Here is a 19,771-nt window from a genome sequence, read left to right as displayed (position 1 = left end):
CCAGCCAAGGGTCTGTGTCTAAGGCAGCAGCTTTGGAGTGTCCCTTGGGTACATGTATATTTATTTTAGGGATGCACCGAATCTATTTTGGATCCGGCCGAACCCCCCCCAATCCTTTACTATAGATTCGGCCGAATACCGAACGGAATCCTAATTTGGATATGCGAAAACATTTTTTACTGTTTTACTTTGTGACAAAAAGTCATGTGATTTCCCTACCCGCCCCCAATTTGCATATGCAAATTAGGTTCGGATTCAGTTCGTCCGGGCAGAAGGATTCGGCCGAATCCTGCTGAAAAAGTCCGAATCCTGGCAGAATCACTAACCGAATCCTGGATTCGGTGCATCCCTAATTTATTTGTATATAAACAGTATATAAAAATGCCTTTCACCAGACGCTTGTGGCTAAACGAGGGGGGGGGAACACTACTTCTGAAGTCAGCGCAAGGGCGGGCAGTTGGAAGAACTTGCTACATTGTTTCAAGAGTCACAACCAGACTTTCAATAGCAATGACATTTCTCCGGGTGCCTTATATGCAACCTGGCCAATCACTATTATTTTAGATGCAATAGTGAGAGGGCAGGTCCCTGAGAAACATGTAAATAAAGTGCATGCACCAGCTTCACACATAAAGGGAATAAATACTGAATAAACAGTGGATAATGTAAGATTAATGGCAGTAAGTGAGTCTGCATGTCTATCCCTGGTTCCTTAGCCACTTGCTGCAAGTAAATCTCAGTACCAGTGGGTAACGTATGGGGCACAATGATGCCCAGATGGGAAGACTGTCAGCTCCACTTACTGTCAGGCGCGATCCCTGCTGTGCCCTGATGGTGTCAGCGTTCATACCAGGGCCCTAGGGGCAAAATAAGCTAAGCACAGGACTTAGTTGCCTTGACATGTTCTAATGTAGCATTCCTTAACCCCTGTGTTGCCAGGGTCAGTTTAAGGGTAGGGCAATTTATCCCGTACCCCTGGCATTAAAGTGGGAAATAGACAAAGGATATTATGTACCGCTTAAAGGGTTTGTTCATATTTGAGTTAACTTTTAGTATGATGTAGAGAGTGATATTCTGAGACAATTTGCAATTGGTTTTCATTTTTGTTTTATTATTTGTGGTTTTTCAGTTATTTAGCTTTTTATCCAGCAGCTCTCCAGTTTGCAGTTTCAGCCATCTGGTTGCTAGGGTGCAAGTTCCCCTAGCAACCACGCATTGATTTGAGTATGAGACTGGAATATGAATAGGAGAGGGACTGAATGGAAAGATGAGGAATAAAAAGTAACAATAACAATAAATGTGTAGACATGAGAGCATGAGATTTTTAGATGGGGTCAGTGACCCCCCATTTGAAAGCTGGAAAAAGTCAAAAGATGAAGGCAAAGAATTAAAAACTATAAAAAAAATAATTAATGAAGACCAATTGAAAAGTTGCTTAGAATTAGCCATTCTATAACATACTAAACGGAAAGGTGAACCACCCCTTTAACAGTTTTTTATTATACAGGTCTAGGCTGTGGTCCTCCAGTTGCAGTTCTGACAGCTTCGGGCGACTTCGGAAAATGAAGCCGGTAATTTACATTTTAGCCGGTGGGAAGGCAGGGGAGATTAGTCGCCCCGAAGAAGAGGAGATGTCCCTAATATCCCCGAATCTGCCTGTGTGGCCTGACCCTAACCCTCCTTCTTTCCTCCGCAGCTTTGGTGCCCAGTCGGCTGCTCAGGCTGTTCCAAGCCACTTGGTGCCACGACAACTGGAGCCAACCTGACAGTCAGCATTTGTTCTGCACCAGAGGACATACTGCAACCTTCTAAAGGGGACACAAAGTCTTCTAGAAACATTGCCCGCTCTCATTTGCTCATTTTAAGAAGTCCCTCCAATGGGAGCTGCCTAATTTGCATATACCTAAAGAACAGCTGCTTCAAACATAGGGAGACCCCGGTGCTTTTATTGGCTCACTGATTTAACTCAGTAATCCAATGTTTCTGATGTTGATTATGGAGTCATATCAGTGAGCCAATAAAAGCACAGGGGTCTCTCTATTTTAGATAGGAAACATTACTCTATGAATAAATGAAATAAATCAATTTCTGAGAATTATGTGACCTGCCAATGAGACGTTGCCTGACTGGGTGACAAAGAGCTGGAGCGACGTTGTGTGTCATTGCCCTAATTCCTTTTCTTGATTATGCAGACGATTGTTTGTTCCTGTTCTGTGAACTAATGAGATAAACAAATGATGCGCCCTCCCCTTTATGCAAATGAGCTTAAATGTCTCCATTCTAATGCAGCGGCATCATTCAATCACTCTCTGTGGACTTGTCTCATACAATTTTGTTAATCAATGTCCAACATTGGGAAATCATTTTAGGACCCATCAAAACTTAAAGGATAAGACCTTTTTTACTTAAACATGAGTGTCCCACTGGGCCCCTTTTATTTTCAGGGCCCCCAGCTGTCATAGGACAACCTGAACAACACAACCAGAGATGATTTGAATTAGAGATCTGCAGAAGCAAGGCCTGGAACTTGAAGGGTTAACCCAAATTTGAAAAACAAAACAAAAACAAGTTTTTCAGAATAAAATGGCTCAGCAAGGGGTAACACAATATCTGGCACTGTTTAACTCAATACTGAGCATGCCTCGGCAGATGAACCTGGCTCCAGAAGGGTTACTTTAATATACTGTGACATCTTACACTAGAATGTGGTTCAAGAAGGGTTAACACAACAATTGCCCTAGTCTAACAGCAGAAAGTGGCTCTAGGAGGGGTTACCCAATACTGATTAAAGTCTTACAGGTGAAACAGGCTCTCATAGGGTTAAATAATGTAAAGTCTCATAAGAAGAGAGCACGAGGGGTTAACCCAATATTAACCCGTCTTAATGCAGAAACTGGATTTAGAGGGGTCAAACCAATACTGAGCAGTTGAAAACAGCATTGGAAGGGTTAAACAAATGCTAATTACAGTTTTACGAGAAGAGACCCAAACTTGAATTGTTGGGCTTTATTATAAATAGGGATGCACCGGATTCGGCCTTTTTCAGCAGGATTCGGATTCGGCTGAAGGCTTCTGCCCAGCTGAACCGAATCAGAATCCTAATTTGCATATGCAAATTAGTGACGGGAGGGAAATTGCGTGACTTTTTGTCACAAAACAAGGAAGTAAAAAATGTTTTCCCCTTCCAATTCGGTTCAGTATTCGGCCGAATCTTTCGCGAAGGATTCGGGGGTTCGGCCGAATCAAAAATAGTGGATTTGGTGCATCCATAATTATTAATCCAAGTCTTACAGCAGAAATTGGCTCTAGAGGGGTTAAAAAATGCTAGTAAAGGTTTGCAAGTGAAAAAAAGGAACCTAGGATTAATATTTGGCTCTGGAAACCAGAATTTAACCCAAGTCTTCCAGCAGAACCTTCCAATACCGAGCAAAAGTCTTACAGGCAAACTGGCTCTAGAAGGGTTAATCAAATACTGAGCACCCCCTAGTGACGAGTCTTATAGGGAAAACAAGAATATGTTTTGGGCTGGGCCCCCAGAGGCCAACAGAGAACTGCACATGTGCCTACTCTTACAGCAAGAGGTTACGTAGTGAATAAAGTACCCCCTATTGTAAAATATAAGGATATTAAATCGCCAAGGAGTTCCATGATCAAAAAAAAAAAGGCACAAGGGTGAAGGTGACTTTTAACATCCTCATATTTTACAAGGGGGGTACATTATTTATTATAATACACAAGTGTCAGTGAGTCATGTGTCAGAAATGACATCACTGATGATAACTGATGACATCACTAAGGACCATTTATAAGCATATGTTAAGTACAGGCTATTCCTGGCTCTTGTGTGTTTTATAGGCTTATGAAGGATATAAGAAAAGGTGGGGTCCCAGTTAGGGTTGCCACCTGGCCGGTATTTTGCCAGCCTGGCCAGTAAAAATGATGGTTGATCCCAATGTTATTAATAGGGAAAAAGATAAATATATAGGAAGGCCGGTATTTTTTCCCAGAAAAGGTGGCAACTCTAAACCCAGTCCGACACCAACGGCAGCAGGGCAAGGTGCCCATCACCAGGCACAGATGGAAACCACACAGCAAAATCATTTAAGGGTCCTCTAAATTTTGGAGATTATACATTTTTTTATGGGCCCCCTTTTCGTTTTGGGCCCAAAGCAGCTGCTGGGTCTGCTCCCTCTATAGTTACGCCCCTGCCCATCCTCACCAACACATTGCACTAATACAGAGGTATCATGGGATTGGGATGCCTCTTTCTGCCCCACCTCAGGGCTGGTTCCAAATCAGATAGAGGGTCCCCTAGACCCCCAGCCGTCACCATGAGCAGACATTGCAATAATAAAATAATCTGTATTGTAATACACATCACTATACTGTGTATGTCACAGATGCCTGCAGAATAGCAACTGCTGGGGGTGCTGGGAGTTGCAGTTCAGTAAAAGCATTTCTCAAGTCGGAGACCCCTCACTACCCTCTAGAGCAGGGTTGGGTCAGAAGGGCGCTGGGTGATGTAGTTCTGGAGGCATCATCTTTCCATTGTGATGATGATGAAGGTGACATAATACAATTGCTGTATTCAGTTGCCATTTGCCAATCCCACCCCAAATCCCAACAACCGACTGCATCTGAATCTGCATCTCCCGTCCCCCACCCATTGCTCCTTCCATCCCTGCCCCAGGCCCAGTTTCTTCTTGTGGCCCCTGGAACCTACCAGTTCTCCCACTGGTTCTCCAGCCAGCTGCCCTCATCATCGCTGGACTCCATCAGCTCCACTCGGGCCTCCTCTGCCTTTCCCCCTTCTGTAGTGTAAGCAGAGCTCTCCCTCTCTGCTCAGCATCTGGCTCATTAAATATAGATGGCAGCAAGTGTCTGACAGCAGCACAATCTGCCTGGCGTATGGCAGCGTCCAAACCTTGGCTCCACCGCTCACTAATAGAATGGATTTCATCTGCCCAGTTCTATTGGACCACGTGACTCTGTCCTATCTATCTATCTATCTATCTGTCTATCTATCTATCTATCTATCTATCTATCTATCTATCTATCATCATCTGTGTGTCTGTCTGTCTGTCTCTGTTTGTCTGTCTGTCTATTATCTATCTCTCTGTATATCATCTATTTATATATCATCTCTCTCTCTCTCTCTCTCTCTCTCTCTCTCTCTCACTCGCTCTCTATCTGTCCGTCTATCTATTATCTATCTGTTATATATCTCTCTGTATATCATATTTTTATATATCATCTATCTATCTATCTATCTATCTATCTATCTATCTATCTATCTATCTATCTATCTATCTATCTATCTATCTATCTATCTATCTATCTATCTATCCATGGTCTATTTTCTATCTGTCATCTATCTCTCTGTATATCATATATATATACATATAATCTATCTTTTACTACAATTGCCAGAATCCTCTATTAATCACCCTACTACAAATATAAACCTGACTGGTGTGGTTTCTCTAGAACAGAGTTTCTAGGGCTCAGCTTCTGTCCACAACACCCCTACGCAACAAATGTCACCCTGGTGCAACAACTCTAAATCTGTTCCATGATTCGCATAGTTAAAGCATGCTGGGAGCTGTAGTCCAGCCACATAAAGCTGGAATGCTCTAATTGCACAAGCAAAACTCTTCCCAGATCTCCAGGGCCAGCAGCTCCATTAATATGCAAAGGAATCCCCCAATAAGATTCCCAGCTGCTCCATGTCATTCTGCTTCCATGTTCTATGTTCCTGCAACTGGAGCTGGAAGTTTTAAACCCCGTTTCTCTATCACCAAACAACTAAACAGCAGTTTGTCTTCCCTCCTGATGTTTCATTCTAGTGTCATGTCATGTACCCAAAATAATCTCCCTATGCAGATAACAGCAAGATGCCAAGTAGCATTCCCATTGGTCAAGTCTCTCGCATCTTTAATTAAGTTTTAACTCAGCAGTATTGTTTGTTGTAAAACTAAACACAACATCTAATTCATCTGTCTTTTCATTACAAAATGTGCTCCAAAGAGGGATGTAGTGCAATGATGAGCTCCACCTCCTAGGGGCCACTCTCTCTAGATACAGTAACATAGGGAGATAGTGGTGCAGTTTGTAATAACAGTGATGTTTACGAGTTTGATGTAGTAAGGTCTGTAAATAAGGGTTTGAAATAGTAAGGTCTGTAAATAAGCAAAGAATAGGGAACAGGTAGGATGAGACTGGAGGATGCGTTTGTAGTAAGTGCCCCTGTGGCCCCTGGGGAATGTTTGATCAAACAGTTTTCACCACTAATGGTTGCTTGGCTACAACTCACAGCATGTTTACCCTTATGGAGTGCTGGGGCATTCTGGGAGTTTCAGCAATATATTGGGTAATGGACGATCAAGTTACACTGTTTGCTTTCCCTTTAATATTGTTCTGTGGGGCTCTGCATGATTTTGCAATGAAAGGGTTTTCCAGCCCCCATGGGGTTGGGGGCAGTTAATACTATACACAGCTCCAGATATGCTTAGAAAAAGAAGAAAACAAAATAATCTAATAAAATATTAATGGCTGCAAAATCCATAAGTGCCCATTGTAACGTCCCTGTGTAATGGCTGCTCTCCTCCCTAGTGTCACCAGGCACTCATCCTATTTAAAGCAATAACTCAGGGAGACAGAGAGAGAGAGAGACAGAGAGAGAGAGTGAGAGAGGAGGAGGAGGCCTATATCCACCGAGGGCAAGGAGTTAAACTGGGAGAGGGTGGCTGGGAGTTCTGGTAGCCTTGTATGTTGTGGCTAATGAGAAGTAATGAGCTCCTAGTAAGGCATGAGTCAGCCCATTATCTACGCACCCTGCTGCATGACTTCACCTCCCATTCACTCCTTCCCTCCCTGTAAACAATGGAATGAGGATGTAGCAAAAACAATGCCATTGTGACCTCACCGGCAATAACAGGCCATTCAAAAACTACATTTCCCAGCATCCTCAGCTGTGCCATCCCTCCCCTTCCAAATCTTATACAACCAGCATGGGATTAAATAAAACATCTTTACAGCACAGAGCGGGAGCAAACTGGCAGCAAACAATTGTTTCTTATGGGGGATTCTGGGCGCCGCTGCCGTACTGAGTACAGGAGAGTCAGCATTCTATTGGCCAGTTCTTCTGCAGCCAAAATACAAACGGATGAACAACTGTTTTTGATTCTTCTCTATATCACATGCCAGAATAAAATAAAGATAATGCGGATGCAGTGAACTTTCTATACTGTTCCCAACTGGCTACAAGTTGCTGCTCCATGAGCCCCGAAAAAAACAGGGCCCCACGGAGTGACCCTAATTAAAGACCACCCTTTCCTTGGCAGTGACACAGCTAACTCATGACAATCCAGGTGCTGCTCAAAAGCACATAACACCGTGGTAATATTTGTGCTCTGTTACAACAATGTTACACAAAAGAGTAACTCAGTATTAAATGTACAGCTGTAGTCTTTCTTATGTCTCCAATTGCTCAGCTGAGACATTCAGGCCCGGCCTGGTTTTGGGATGGTGCAGAAAGGGCATTTGTCCTGGGGCCTAAGCAACCTGGAGAGTAAAAGAACAAAGGACATCGTGTATCCAAACGTTGGCCCTTTAGTAACTCCTCACATTGTCCCTAGAGCCCCTTTGTGACCCCTGAGACTTTGGGTGCCAGATATGAAGCTATAGGCAGTATGGGGCAGACCAAGAGTAGGTAGGAAAGAGTAGGACAGGCAGCAGACCATTTAATTTAATGATTCATTTTAGTATGGTATAGAATAGCTAATTCTAAGCAACCTTTCAATTGGTCTTCATTTTTTCTTTTCTTCTTTTTTTTATAGTTTTTGAATTATTTGCCTTCTTCTTCTGACTTTCCAGCTTTCAAATGAGGGTCCCTGACTCCATCTCAAAACCAAATGCTCTGTAAGGCTACAAATGTATTGTTATTGCTACTTTTATTACTCATCTTTCTATTCAGACCTCTCCTATTCATATTCCAGTCTCTTATTCAAATCAATGCATGGTTGCTAGGGCCATTTGGACCCTAGCAACCAAATGGCTGAAATTGCAAACTGGAGAGCTGCTGAATAAAGAGCTAAATAACTAAAAAAGAACCACAAATAATAAAAATTGCAAATTGTCTCAGAATATCTCTCTTTACATACTAAAAGATCATTTAAAGATGAACAAACCCTTTAAGCCCAACCACTTTTAGCAGTGGAGGGTTTTTTAGCAGTGATTATACCTTATATGGACCTGCCCTCAGCCAATCAGATGCATTATAGGAACATGCTCGGCCCTGTATAAAGGGAAAATGACGGAATCCCGGATAAGAAAGATTATTGATCCAGTTGTGACTCATTGATGGAAATCATATTGATACATCAATGCTCTATGGTCTCCTGCAGTTCCTACCAAGGATACAAAGTAGGCTCTGACATTTCAAGTCTACAGAGGCCCAAACATCCCCCCATCAGCACTATCTCTACGTACCTCCCAACATTTTGGAAACAAAAAGAGGGACAAAAAAGTTGCCGTCCGTATTGCAGTGAAAATTTCTTTACCACCCCCTAATTACCATGTTCATTTTACAAAATTTGGCAGGTTATGAAAGTTTGAACATATTTCTGTGTTTTTTTTCCAGTTATTACAGTTTTGCTAATGAAGGTGAATTGCCCTTTAAACTGTGAGTCTCACCTCTCCCAAGAGACCTGTTATCTTATATTGTTACAATTATTTATTTTCTTACCTTAAAATTGTTACAAATGTCACTTATCTGCAGATGTGGCTGTTCTGGGCTCTCTGCCAAAAGCCAATTAAGTTAGAAACATTGTTTGTTTTTCTGCCTGTTCACTGCAGAGAAAGTCGGGACTTTCCAGTACAAACGAGGGACTGCGGGTTGAGTAGTAAAAAGATGCCTGAGGTAGAGATAGTATGGTTGTTTCTAATTAAAGGGGTTGTTCACCGTTAGTATGATGTAGGGAGCGATATTCTGAGACAAATTTGCAATTGGTTTTCATTATTTGTGGTTTTTGAGTTATTTAGCTTTTTATTCAGCAGCTCTCCAATTTACGTCAGCAATCTGGTTGCTAGGGTCCAAATTACCCTAGCAACCATGCATTGATTTGAATGAGAATATGGAATATTAATAGGGGAGGGAACAGAAAGATAAGTAATAAAGAGTATCAGTAACCATAAATTTATAGCTTTACAGAGCATTTGTTTTTAGATGGGGTGGGTGACCTCCATTTAGAGGCAACTAATTAAAAAAAACTATAAAAAATAAATAATGAAGACCAATTGAAAAGTTGCTTAGAATTGGCCAGTCTATAACATATTAAGGGCAGAGACATGCTCAGATTCGGAGATAGATTTAGCCGCCCGGCGATAAATAGCCTCTTCTTTGGGGCGACTAATCTCCCCGAACTGCCTCCCGCCGGCTAGAATCTAAATCTCCGGCGGGATGGCACTTGGAGAGGTTTGTTTTCTGAAGTCCCAACTAATCTCCACGAATCTGAGCGTGTCGCTGCCCTGAAGGTGAACCACCCCTTTAAAGTTGCACTACCTATTCTGGACCACTAGGAGGCACAAATAAATGCCAGTTTTGGAGACAGTATAAAGAAACTTTTTAGGGTCTGGCCACACAGGCAGATTCGGGAGATTAGTCGCCAATCAACAAATCTCGCCCTCCATGCTACTTGGGCAGGTTATAGGGAGTTGATGAATCACTACTGTATTTGCTGCCTTTGAGAAGCCATGCTTGATGTTGTTGGACTACAGCTCCCAGCATGCCTTGTGCTTTGATTACATGTCACACCTAAAATGCCAAATTGTTAATCTTTTGAACTATAGGATAGTAAAAATGAAAGGGGTCGTTCACCTTTAAATGAAGTATGATACAGAGAGGGATATTCTGAGACAATTTGCAATTGGTTTTCATTTTTTATGATTTGTGGGTTTTGAGTTATTTAGCTTTTTATTCAGGAGCTCTCCAGTTTGCAGTTTCAGTCATCTGGTTGCTAGGGTCCAAATTACCCCCGCAACCATGCATTGATTTGAATAAGAGACTGGAATACAGGGCAGGAACTAGGGGTAGGCTCTGTCGCCAACCCCATTTCCGGTCCCGTCTCTCGCCGACTGCCACTGGTAACTTTTGCATGAATGTGCATGCGTGCACGCCATTTTGCGCATGCGCATTGTAGCGCAGTTTCCCGCATGCATGCTGGAGTGCGTGCTTTTGCTGAGCTGGTGCTGTGGCCTGCCAGGTTGCCTAGGGCGCCTGCCCGAGTTGGCCCGGCTCTGCTGGAATATGAATAGGAGAGGCCTGAATAGAAAGATGAGTAATACAAAATAACAATAACAATACATTTGTAGCCTTACAGAGCATTTGTTTTTTAGATGGGGGTCAGTGACCCCATTTGAAAATCTGGAAAGAGGAAAATAATAATAATAAAAAAAGACTATAAAAAATAAATAAAAATAAGACCAATTGAAAAGTTGCTTAAAACATAACATAACATACTAAAAGTTAACTTAAAGGTGAATCACCCCTTTAAAGTACAATAAGGCAGTGCCCCCACAAGCCGCCACAGAAGCTTATTGGTACAGAGAGAAACTGCTGACGACTACACCGTTATCAAGTACAAAAATAGTTCCTGCGGGAGAGGAACATGTGACCAAAAGGGGCTTAGCTGCCCACAGAAACGCAACAGACAATAACGGAAATGAAGTTTCCTGCTGTTTAAAGGGGAACCTAAACCTTTCCCTAAAATTGATCTGTTAACTGGCCAACAGGAAGTGAATGTGGATTGTTGAAAGAACAGGACAATACAAATATGGTTTCTATCCATTGTTGACCTTATGTGGATACTGGCACCAGGGTGGGACTGGCCTGTCGGTACACCGGAGAATCCATGGGCGGCCCAATCTCCAGAGGAAAAATTCATATGTGAAGGAAATTTTTTTGCAGTTTTTTTTCTACCCGACACTTCTTTTTACATCCAACTTTTACCCTTGCCTATACATTGGTATAAATGTATTGTTATAAATCCAGCTGATTGTAGAATGGCATTAGGCCTGGGCAACAGGGGGAACATTCTCAGTGGGTGCAAAAGCCTCATTTAGTTACACCAAATCCATCTGGACAGGCTCGATGCTTTCCAAACGTCTAAAAAAAAGCTGGTGCTGATTATGTCCCACATGCCATTGGTCAATTTAATCTGCCCCTTAAAGGAGAAGGAAAGGTGTCAATAGGTTAGTCACAATAGTGCAAGCTATAACACTATTTATTCTGTAAAATGCTTTACCATACCTGAGTAAACAGCTCTAGAAGCTCTCTCTGTTTGTTTAAGATAGCAGTTGCCATATCAGCTTGGTGTGACATCACATCCGGCCTGAGTTTCCCTGCTCACTCATAGCTCTGGGCTCAGATTACAGCAGGGAGGGGAGGAGGGAGGGGGAGAGGGATAGAGGAGCAAACTGAGCATGCTCAAGCCCTAGCCCTGGAGGTTTAAGCTGAAAACAGGAAGTCTGTTACAGAAGCCCATGTGTACACAATAGAAGGAAAGAAATGCTGTGTTTCTTTTGACAGAGGACTCAGAGCAGTATTACTTTGAGGGTTTACCGGTGTATTTATATAGACCTTTCTGATAAAGCTTACTTAATTTTAGCCTTTCCTTCTCCTTTAAAGGGGTAGTTCACCTTTAAATTAACCAACTTTTAGTATGTTATAGAATGGTTAATCCCAATCTTTTCAATTGGCCTTCATTTTTTCTTTTCTATAGCTTTTGAGCAATTTGCCGCCTTCTTCTGAACCTTTCCAGCTTTCAAATGGGGGTCACTGACCCCATCTCAAAAACAAATGCTCTGTAAGGCTACAAATGTATTATTATTGCTTCTTTTTATTCATCGTCTTTCTTTTCAGCCTCTCCTATTCATATTCCAGTCTTATATTCAAATCAGTGCATGTTGCTAGGGTAATTTGGACCCTAACAACCAGATGGCTGAAACTGCAAACTGGAGAGCTGCTGAATAAAAAGCTAAATAACTCAAAACCCACGAATAATAAAAAAAGAAAACCAATTGCAAATTGTCTCAGAATATCACTCTCTACATCATACTCAAAGTTAATTTAAAGGTGAAATGCCCCTTTAATGCCCTGTCATTTCCTATTGCAGGGTTGCATGGGATAACAGCGAATGTTAAACTTGCGCAAATGAGGAAAATGGTTTGTGATGCCTCAGGGGAGGGATATGGAGTCGCACGGATCTTTCCCACATAAGCAATTAGGTACATGGGAAACCACAGAGAGAGAGTAATGGAGTTAATGAAGATGGGCATCACGTGACAACATGGCATCAGCACCAAAACAGAGCGCGGGCTTTGTACTTCGTATCACGCAGTAACCCTTACAGTAATGGCCAGTATCTCATATACTCTCATTTATTCTCTGGCCTGCTGTTACCAGAGGGGCCACAGGCTGGAAATGCCGGCAGTACAGACATATAATTTTATCTATTGGCCTAATGAGTGTAGCAGATCAAACATCTGTGAGGTTTTTTTCTAGTAAGAGCTGAATGGACAATGCTATGTCTATCTCCATGTAGCCCTACTGTTGTCATATTGTTCTACTGTTGCCATATTGCCCTACTGTCTCCATCATGCCCTAAGGACATCTTATCCTACTTTCTACATCTTGCCCTACTGTCTCCATCTTGTCCTACTATATCCATCTTGCCCTAATTACTACATCTTGTCCTTCTGACTCCATATTGCCCTACTGTCTCCAACTAACCCTTCTGTCTCCATCGTGTCCTACTGTCTCCATATTGCCTTACTGTCTCCAACTTGTCCTTCTGTCTCCATCTTGTCCTAATGTCTCCATCTTGCCCTTTCGGTCTCCATCTTTTCCTACTGTCTCCATCTTGCCCTTCTGTCTCCATCTTTTCCTAAAGTCTCCATCTTGCCCTTTGGTCTCTATCTTTTCCTACTGTCTCCATTTTGCCCTTCTGTCTCCATCTTTTCCTAATGTCTCCATCTTGCCGTTCTGTCTCCATCTTTTCCTACTGTCTCCATCTTGCCCTTCTGTCTCCATCTTTTCCTAAAGTCTCCATCTTGCCCTTCGGTCTCGATCTTTTCCTACTGTCTCCATCTTGCCCCTCTGTCTCCATCTTGTCCTACTATCTCAATCTTGCCCTAATGACTCCATCTTGTTTTAGTTTGTACATCTTGCCCTACTATTGCCATCTTGCCCTACTGCCTCCATCTTGCTCTAATGACTCCATCTTGTTTTAGTTTGTACATCTTGCCCTACTATCACCATCTTGCCCTACTGTCTCCATCTTGCTCTAATGACTCCATCTTGTCCAACTGTCTCCCACCTGCCCTTCTGTCTCCAACTTGACCTAATGTCTCCATCTTATCCTACTATTTCCATCTTTCCCTACTGATTCCATCTTGTACTTTCTGCATCTTGCCCTTATTTATCCCTTTATACTGCAAGCAGCTGTGGACAACAACTCTCAGCACCCACAGACAGTCAAAGGGACAATATATATTTATATTTATATATATATATATATATATATATATATACATTTAGTATTCCAGTACCCCTGTACCCCACTCATACCCAGCCCCCTAATTCTTCATGACCCCCAGATATGCATCTCTCTAGCACACGTTGGCGCTGCTGGTCACTATCACACCCTCCATTGGCTGTGGCAGTTTTGTGCAATAACTGACAGACAGATGCACTCACCCAGCACAGAAACAATGAGCAGAGCCAGTGAGACAGGCCAGGGCTGCAGGCGCCTCTTTATCACGAGGAGGAGCACATCTCTCATTCTGAGGCGCCGCTGCAGCCATGTCTGTCCAACTGAGCCTCCATCACTCGTACCTCTCTCTGCATCTATTTATCTAAGCCTCCCCGTCGGAGAGAACACAATACAAACCCAGGGGGTGATACACATGGCACCAGCCTCACCAGCTGCATATTCAATTGTGAGCCCCTACGGCCAGCCCTTTGCAGTCTATGTGGTGGTCCCCTGGTTGCGGTTTGTTTGCCAGATATGGAGAAGCCCAAAGAATGCCAGCCCTGATCTCTGGCATATTACAAAAAAGGATCCCTATTTCTTGCCAATTTAAATGCAGCCCTGCCAGGTGCACCAATTGTCTGTGTAGGGCTGATTAACTCTTACATTCCCACTCCTCAGCACCTCATTAGTCACACACAGAAGGGAAGGTGCCCTCCAGTCTGCTACCCCCCCCACCTGTTACTCCATTTAATAAGGGGGGCATTGGAAATGAACTCACAGTAAATCATTTCAGGTCCAAAAAATCCATATAGTTTTTTTCATCAGCGAACCTTTTAACCCTTTGTGTGCCAGGACAACAGTCTGCAGGGCTCTGGTAATATCTGTAGCCTTATTTACACCACACCCTGCCATACAGTCACCGGCACTGAGAAAGCCCAAGGCAACAGCAGCACAGCCGAGCTTAGTACCATGCTCTTGTGTGTGTGTGTGTGTGTGTGTTTACAGCCTTAGGATACAAACACACACACATATATAAATATATATATATATATATCTCTATATATATATCTATATATATATCTATATATATATCTATATATATATCTATATATATATCTATATATATATCTATATATATATATATATATATATATACAGTACACATACCGGCATTGTATTGCTGGGTGCTTGTATGCAGATACAGTAAATACAGTAAAATACACAGTAGTGCAATATAACATGCACTCACATATAATACATATGACATACACAAACACATATTACACAGTGTAGGTATTAATATATGAATAGAGCATAAACATCATATTATATACACATGTATACAGTCACATATCCATTCTGCATATACACACACAGCATGGGAATAAGGAGCCAGTGCAGGAAGATGGTGCATGGGAGGTGTGTTGCCCATGAAAAAGACATCCATGCTGTGAGGGGAGGCAGGGGAGCAGCAGGACTGGGTTTAGGGGGTCAGGCAGGATTGGGTCAGGGGCAATAGACGGTACCTGAAATGTGGAGGAGACGCCAGATGCAGCCCCAGGAAAGGAGAAGAGCCAGCCGGGGTAGTGGCTGTTTTCTCTCTCTCCGCCATTCTCTCTCTCTCTGATACTCACAGCTCTGGCTGGGGAGGAGGGAGGGGGAGGAAGAAGAGGAATATGAAGGGGAGGGAGTGTTGCTGCTGCTGACAGGTAGGGGAGAGTGGAGGTAGGGGGAGAAGAGGAGTGGGTGCTGCTGACAGGTAGGGGAAGTGGGGGGAGAAGAGGAGCGGGTGCTGCTGGCAGGTAGGGGACAGTAGAGGTGGGAGAAGAAGAGGAGCGGGAGCTGCTGGCAGGTAGGGGAGAGGGGAGAAGAAGAGGAGTGGGTGCTGCTGACAGGTAGGGGAGAGGGGAGGTGGGAGAAGAAGAGGAGTGGGTGCTGCTGGCAGGTAGGGGAGAGTGGAGGTGGGAGAAGAAGAGAAGCGGGTGCTGCTGACAGGTAGGGGAGGTGGGGGGAGAAGAGGAGCGGGTGCTGCTGGCAGGTAGGGGAGAGGGGAGGTGGGAGAAGAAGAGGAGTGGGTGCTGCTGGCAGGTAGGGGAGAGGGGAGGTGGGAGAAGAAGAGGAGCGGGTGCTGCTGACAGGTAGGGGAGAGGGGAGGTGGGAGAAGAAGAGGAGTGGGTGCTGCTGGCAGGTAGGGGAGAGGGGAGGTGGAAGAAGAAGAGGAGCGGGTGCTGCTGACAGGTAGGGGAGAGGGGAGAAGAAGAGGAGTGGGTGCTGCTGACAGGTAGGGGAGAGGGGAGGTGAGAGAATTAGAGGAGCGGGTGCTGCTGGCAGGTTGGGAACAGGAAGGATCAGGCAGAGGGAAGATGACAGTGAGAGGTGGGGAGAAGGCAGGGAAGTGTGAGTGATACAATGTAACTGTACTGACAATAAATGTTTAATTTCTATATCCAATACCCAGGGCTCAGCATGTGTCCTTATACAATGACACTGGTTAATCCCAAGAGCTGGAGGACTGGGGCCACACAGAGCAGCAGCCGGGTGCAGAAGGGAAGCCAACGTGTCCCACAGGAAGGGAATGATCTGTTGGGAGGGTGTGTGATGTGCAGTATCACTTTAAATAAATGCATTATGTGTTTTTATCAACTACAGCTCCCACAATCCTCAGCTTGTCAGCCCTTTTTCCTTTAAAAAATGGGACCCACACTGCCTGGTATTTCTAATTTTCAAGTCAGGATCTTAGGGGGTCATTCAACAAGGACAGTGACAGGTAGATATATATGTTATATTATAAACAGAGGAATTATTTTCTGCCCAATTCCACCCCCTGCACTGACTTTGTGTGCTGGTGTCACAACACTTAATAGAGAACCAGAAAATGATGCTGTTTATTTTCTAGGGTCCCAATGCCATTCTAAGCAATATATTGGTAATTTTACTATGGTACTAAAGTTAGGGTAAGTGCTACTAAAAATAGTATCCTGACATATTTGGGTTTACTTCCCCTTTAACGTTCAGCAGCCACCATATAGTACCTTATATTTCAATGTATTTGTTATTGCCATTGAAAGCAGTATCTGGCCCCTGCATGGCCGGTTCTGACTCCTGAAACAATGCAACAGAAGCCAGCCACATTGTTTCAGGAGTCAGAACCGGCCATGCAGATATGGTGGCTGCAGAACGTTAAAGGGGAAGTAAATCCAAAAATCATCATCATCATTTATTTATATAGCGCTGTCAAGATACGCAGTGCTTTACTGCAGTTATAGCAAACAGGAAATAAATGGTGGATAACAGACAAGGATTACAGAGTACAATAGGGTTTACAAACTAAAAGGTTAGGGTACAATTGAGACATTAGGATTGTATAAACACTTTGTCATTTTTGATACAGCAATGATTAATTAAGGTAAATCGAATAGGCCTCTTTAAACAGATGGGTCTTTAAGGAGCGCTTGAAAGTTTGGAAAGAAGGAGAAAGTCTGACAGCTTGTGGCAGAGAGTTCCAGAGAAAAGCAGAAGCCCGAGAGAAGTCTTGTAGACGAGAATGGGCAGAAGTGATCAGAGGAGAAGTGAGGCGAAGATCAGAAGCAGAGCGAAGGTTTCGTGAAGGAGAGTATTTGGAGATTAGAGATGAAATATAGGGACGGGCTTCATTATCAAGGGCCTTGAATTGAGTGTTAGTAATTTGAATTTGATTCTAGAAGATATTGGGAGCCAGTGAAGGGACATACATATGGGAGCAGCTGATGTTGAGTGTTGAGATAAATGAATGAGTCTAGCGGCCGCGTTTAGAACTGATTGGAGTTGTGAAATGTGACTTGTTGGAATACCTGTGAGGAGTAAGTTGCAGTAATCAAGGCGGGAGATGAGAGACTGAATCAGTGTTTTAGTTGATTCTGAACTGAGATATGGTCGTATTCGGGCAATGTTGCGCAGTTGAATACGGCAAGATTTTGCAAGTGTTTGTGTGGTGAAAAAGACAGATGTGAGTCTAAGATAACTCCTAGGCAGCGTGCCTGTGTGGTGGAATGAAAGGTGGTGTTGTTTACTGTGAGTGATATCTGAGGGACAGGGGAAGATCTTGGAGGAAATATAATGAGTTCTGTTTTAGAAAGGTTCAGTTTCAGGTAGAGCTGTGACATCCAGGAGGAGACAGCAGAGAGAGTCTGTGACTTGGGAAAGGACAGAATTAGAAAGATCAGGAGTAGACAAGTAGAGTTGGGTGTCATCAGCATAAAGGTGATACTGAAGTCCAAATGACTGAATGAGTTTTCCTAGCGAAGTTGTATAGAGCGAGAACAGCAGGGGGCCAAGAACAGAGCCTTGAGGAACTCCAACAGAGAGTGGGAAAGTAGTAGAAGTAGAGTTAGAGAAGGAAACTTTAAAGGAACGGTCAGACAGATAAGATGTAAACCATGAAAGAGCAGTGTCCCGAATGCCAGCTGAGTGTAGAATGTCAAGGAGGAGTGTGTGGTCAACTGTGTTAAAGGCTGCAGAGAGATCTAGAAGGATTAGTATGGAATAGTGACCTTTAGACTTTGCCAGTAGAAGATCATTGGTTACTTTGGTGAGTGCAGTTTCAGTCGAGTGTGTTGGGCGGAAGCCAGATTGCAAGGGGTCGAGAAGGGAGTTGTGAGTGAGATGCTGGATCAGGCGTTTGTAAACAAGCCTTTCTAGTAATTTGGATGCGAATGGAAGAAGGGAGACCGGTCGATAGTTAGTGGGAGAGCTGGGATCAAGGGAAGGTTTTTTGAGGATAGGAGTGATTAGTGTTTGTTTGTATAATGATGGGAAGGTACCAGTAGAGAGTGAAAGATTGAATAGGTGGGTAAGTGCAGGAGAGAGTGTATCAGAGATTGGGTGGAGAAGGCGAGAGGGTATGGGGTCAAGGGAGCAGGTGGTGGGTTTTGAGCTGGCTAGATATGACGTTGCATAATAAAAGAAACATCTTTTAATTAGAAATATGCAAATATAAGTTAAAAAAATATACATATTCTCCCCCACCTCTCCGAAAACAGTTGGAAATGCCCGTTTAGAAGTCTTCACTGATGGGAGTGATGGAAATCCAGGTGAAATGGAAAAATAAGTTAAATCCTATAATTTGTTTATTGGTGCCAACCAAGATATTTCCACAAAGACCCAATGAAATCCTGTTATTTGTATCATTTTAGAAACGGACGCATTACTTTGCTACTTTAAGAGCTATGGGCACATTTTCCCCTTGCATGGGGGAAGCCGTTACCTGGTACTCGCCTGACATTCTATTTCCTGTCTGACGCTTGTCTTGCTTTATGGCAGTTTTACTCAAAGTATCACCCTGTATCTCAATGGCTCATAACCATATAATATACTGGGGCTTGTAATGCCTTTTGCTGACCTAACAAGAACAGTGAACCACTGGCTGGTTGCTAGGGTAAATAGGACCCTAGCAACCAGATAGCTGCTGGAATCGCAAACTGGAGGGCAGCTGAACAAAAAGCTAAATCCTTAAAAAAACTGCAAATTGTCTCATAACATCATACTAAATGTTTATAAGAGAGTGTGACTAGAAAGTTGCTAAGTTGACCTTCACTATTTTTTTTTTATAGCTGTTGGGATATTTTATTCCTTTTTCTGATTCTTTCCAGCTTTCACATTAGGGTCACTGACCCCATCTAAATAAACCTCTAAAACAAAAGTACTCTGTAAGGCCACATTTTTCAGGCCCTCTCCTACTCCAATAAATGTATGGCTGCTAGGGTAACCTGGTCCCTAGCAACCTGATGGCTGAAATTGCAAAGTGAGCTGCTAAATAAAAAGCTAAATAACTCAAAAGCCACAAAAACCGTCTCAGAATATCTCTCTCTACATCATACTAAAAGTTAATTTAAAGGTGAACAAGCCCTTTAATCAAATAATCAGCCCACAGATGATCCTCTGGTATAAATAATTCTGCATCTGTAAGCCTGAGACAGGCTGCAGCTGGTGAGACGGGTTGGTTTATACAGAGCTCATATCTATTTACACAAGCTCTCCTGATTTACAGGTGGTAGGAAGGTTAAATGAAAACCATATTTGTGGTGGCAGGGGCATGTGACCAGCTATCCCCTGGCTAGAACCCATATTGATGGGAGTTTCTACAACCAGCGAGGAGCCCAGGGCAGCTGCTCCATAGGTCAGCTCTTGATTTCACTGGTAGTCGTTGACCAATGCTCTGTTGTCCTTAATTTGGAGGTTTATCAAGGTCCCCCAAAGTCCAT

At 43.2% G+C, this 19,771-nt stretch overlaps 1 protein-coding gene across 2 annotated transcripts in view; it reads right to left on the bottom strand.

Annotated features, from left to right (window-relative positions):
* LOC108714940 (C-Jun-amino-terminal kinase-interacting protein 1) overlaps nt 1-15,776 on the bottom strand; it is a 30,414-nt gene extending 14,638 nt beyond the window's left edge. The window contains exon 1 of one of the 2 annotated variants that reach the window (XM_041560948.1): nt 15,059-15,776. In XM_041560948.1, the coding sequence (XP_041416882.1) occupies nt 15,059-15,144 (86 nt within the window). In that variant the 5' untranslated portion in view covers nt 15,145-15,776. Of the gene's footprint in view, nt 1-4,723; nt 4,868-15,058 lie in introns of those variants that run through there. The other variant, XM_041560949.1, reaches the window with a different exon arrangement.
* Between the last annotated feature and the right edge of the window lie 3,995 nt (nt 15,777-19,771).

The sequence above is a fragment of the Xenopus laevis genome, chromosome 4S (genome assembly GCF_017654675.1).
Source record: "Xenopus laevis strain J_2021 chromosome 4S, Xenopus_laevis_v10.1, whole genome shotgun sequence".
Lineage (NCBI taxonomy): Eukaryota > Metazoa > Chordata > Amphibia > Anura > Pipidae > Xenopus > Xenopus laevis.
This window is presented reverse-complemented; position numbering and strand designations above follow the sequence as displayed.